We start from the raw sequence: 2088 nt of genomic DNA, 5'->3' as shown, positions 1-2088 counted from the left end.
GAAGCTAGTTGGAACCAGTTACCTGCAGGATCTTTGCTAGGCTAAGCTAATGCCGGGGGTGTCAGACAGTTACGGCACGCACGGAGATGAGAAGGGTATGTATCCACTTGTCTAACTCTGGGGGATGCGGTGAATAAGCTAAAGTCCCAATAAGTCGCTGTGGTCCTTTAAACCACTCGGCTCCACCTGCTGCAGTCAGATTAATGAAAAGGATGCATCGCCCCCGGCAGCAGACCTCTGTAAGCACGCGACATAGACTGCTCTTCTGTGCACACAGCGGGACTGCAGAAGAAGTGTGCAGCTGTTCGGCTCTCTGACTGATTATGCCGGTTATGAAAACTGCGCTGCATTATGCCAAAAGCGCTGAACATGCTTTACTCTGAGGCCGACTTAATAAAGGAATGTGAACTTCACTATTGGCCTAAATGATAAGTCATCCCATGAACATTGGATCCTGTAATTGAATATGGAAAGACAGCAGAATGATTCATACATCTCCCCCCAAACCCCGACCCCACCCCCACCCTCTTAGCTCCTAATGAAGAATTTCCATGAAGTCCTAATGCTATTGATTGGTGTGTTTTTTCTTATTACCCACAAACTCTAAAAAATAAATATGATAGGAGGAGGTAGTTGCTCTCAAAGAGCTGCTACGTCTTGAGTCCAAACTGGGTAACACAATCTTTTGCAAATAGGTTTTTTTCATTTTGTGTGTGTGTGTGTGTGTGCATGTGCGTGTGTGTGTGTGTGTGTGCGTGTGTGTGCACGCACGCATTTACCAAAGTTGAAACCTGTAGCTCCACGCCATCTTCTGTGCGCCATCTTTAAGGATGGCGCGACTGACCATGTTGGTGTTGAGTCCATCCTTCCACCACACCATCCCCCAGCGAGGACATCCTGGCTTGGCTGTCATTGCATTGCCCGTGTCAGTCCATGTCAGTGTGTGACATCAGTGTCATCTCCCAGCAGCCCTCTGGCGTCTTACTCCCACTCTGTGCTTCCTCCTTCCCTCCAGGCATGGGCAAGAAGGACGATCCCAAGCTAATGCAAGAGTGGTTTAAGCTGGTGCAGGAGAAAAATGCCCTGGTCCGCTATGAGTCAGAACTCATGATATTGTAAGTACACAACTTAAATGTATATATAAATGTGTGAAATGTACATTTGCTGTATTTTATATAGCGCTTTTCTAGCTCGAGCTCACGGCAGATCATATTTCCCTGCACTTTGAACACCTTGAACACGTCACAATTGGCGTAGACATGTGCTGTATTTTGTGCTGTATTTATATAGCGCTTTTCTAGTCTTAACGACTACTCAAAGCGCTTTTACATAGTACAGGAGCCATTCACCATTCACACACTGTGGCCGAAGCTGCTGTACAAGGTGCCACCTGCTCCTCAGATAAACACTCTCACGCATTCACATAGAGTGTGTGTGTGTGTGTGTGTGTGTGTGTGCGTAAATATAAATATATATATATATATATATGTATATATAGGTATATGTTATATATATGTTGTGTATATGTATATGTAAATGTATGGTAATATGTGGTGTGGTGGTGTGTGTGTGTGTATATATGTATATATGTGTGTGTGTGTGGGTGTGTGTGTGTGTTATATATACGGTATGTGTGTGTGGTATATATGTGTTATATGTATTGTGTGTGTTTTATATATGTGGTATATGTATGTGTGTGTGGTATATATGTGTATATGTATGTGTGTGTATATATATGAATATTGTGGGTGTTGTGTATAGATATATATATATATATATATATATATATATTCTCACTTAGGTACACATGTATATCAAATGAGAATTCCAGAGTTTTGTGAAACAAGGGGGTGTGGCCTTGACAAACTACCACTTAGCTTGATTGAAATGATGACCATGATGTCTCTCTCTCATGGACGTGCCAAATTCTCTGGGCGGACAAAGCAGAGAAAGGGGAAGTAACTTTGCCCCATATGATGTCATAAGGGGCAAGCTTAACTAACCCTTTCCAGAATCTGCCCATCTGAGGTTTTATTTTCTCAGCAAGAGCAGGATACCCAGGACTCGGTTTACACCTCTCACCATTTC

At 43.2% G+C, this 2088-nt stretch overlaps 1 protein-coding gene across 15 annotated transcripts in view; it reads left to right on the top strand.

The window, feature by feature from the left end:
• The window catches only part of mical3a (microtubule associated monooxygenase, calponin and LIM domain containing 3a), a 192945-nt gene that overhangs the window by 186764 nt on the left and 4093 nt on the right, over positions 1 to 2088 (top strand). For all 15 annotated transcript variants that reach the window (XM_032524024.1, XM_032524025.1, XM_032524023.1 and 12 more), the window contains one exon: positions 1016 to 1115. In XM_032524024.1, the coding sequence (XP_032379915.1) occupies positions 1016 to 1115 (100 nt within the window). The remainder of the gene's footprint in view (positions 1 to 1015; positions 1116 to 2088) is intronic.

This window comes from Etheostoma spectabile, chromosome 8 (assembly GCF_008692095.1).
Source record: "Etheostoma spectabile isolate EspeVRDwgs_2016 chromosome 8, UIUC_Espe_1.0, whole genome shotgun sequence".
NCBI classification, from domain to species: Eukaryota; Metazoa; Chordata; class Actinopteri; order Perciformes; family Percidae; genus Etheostoma; species Etheostoma spectabile.
Note: the sequence above shows the minus strand (reverse complement) of the source record. Positions and strands in the feature narration are given on the sequence as shown.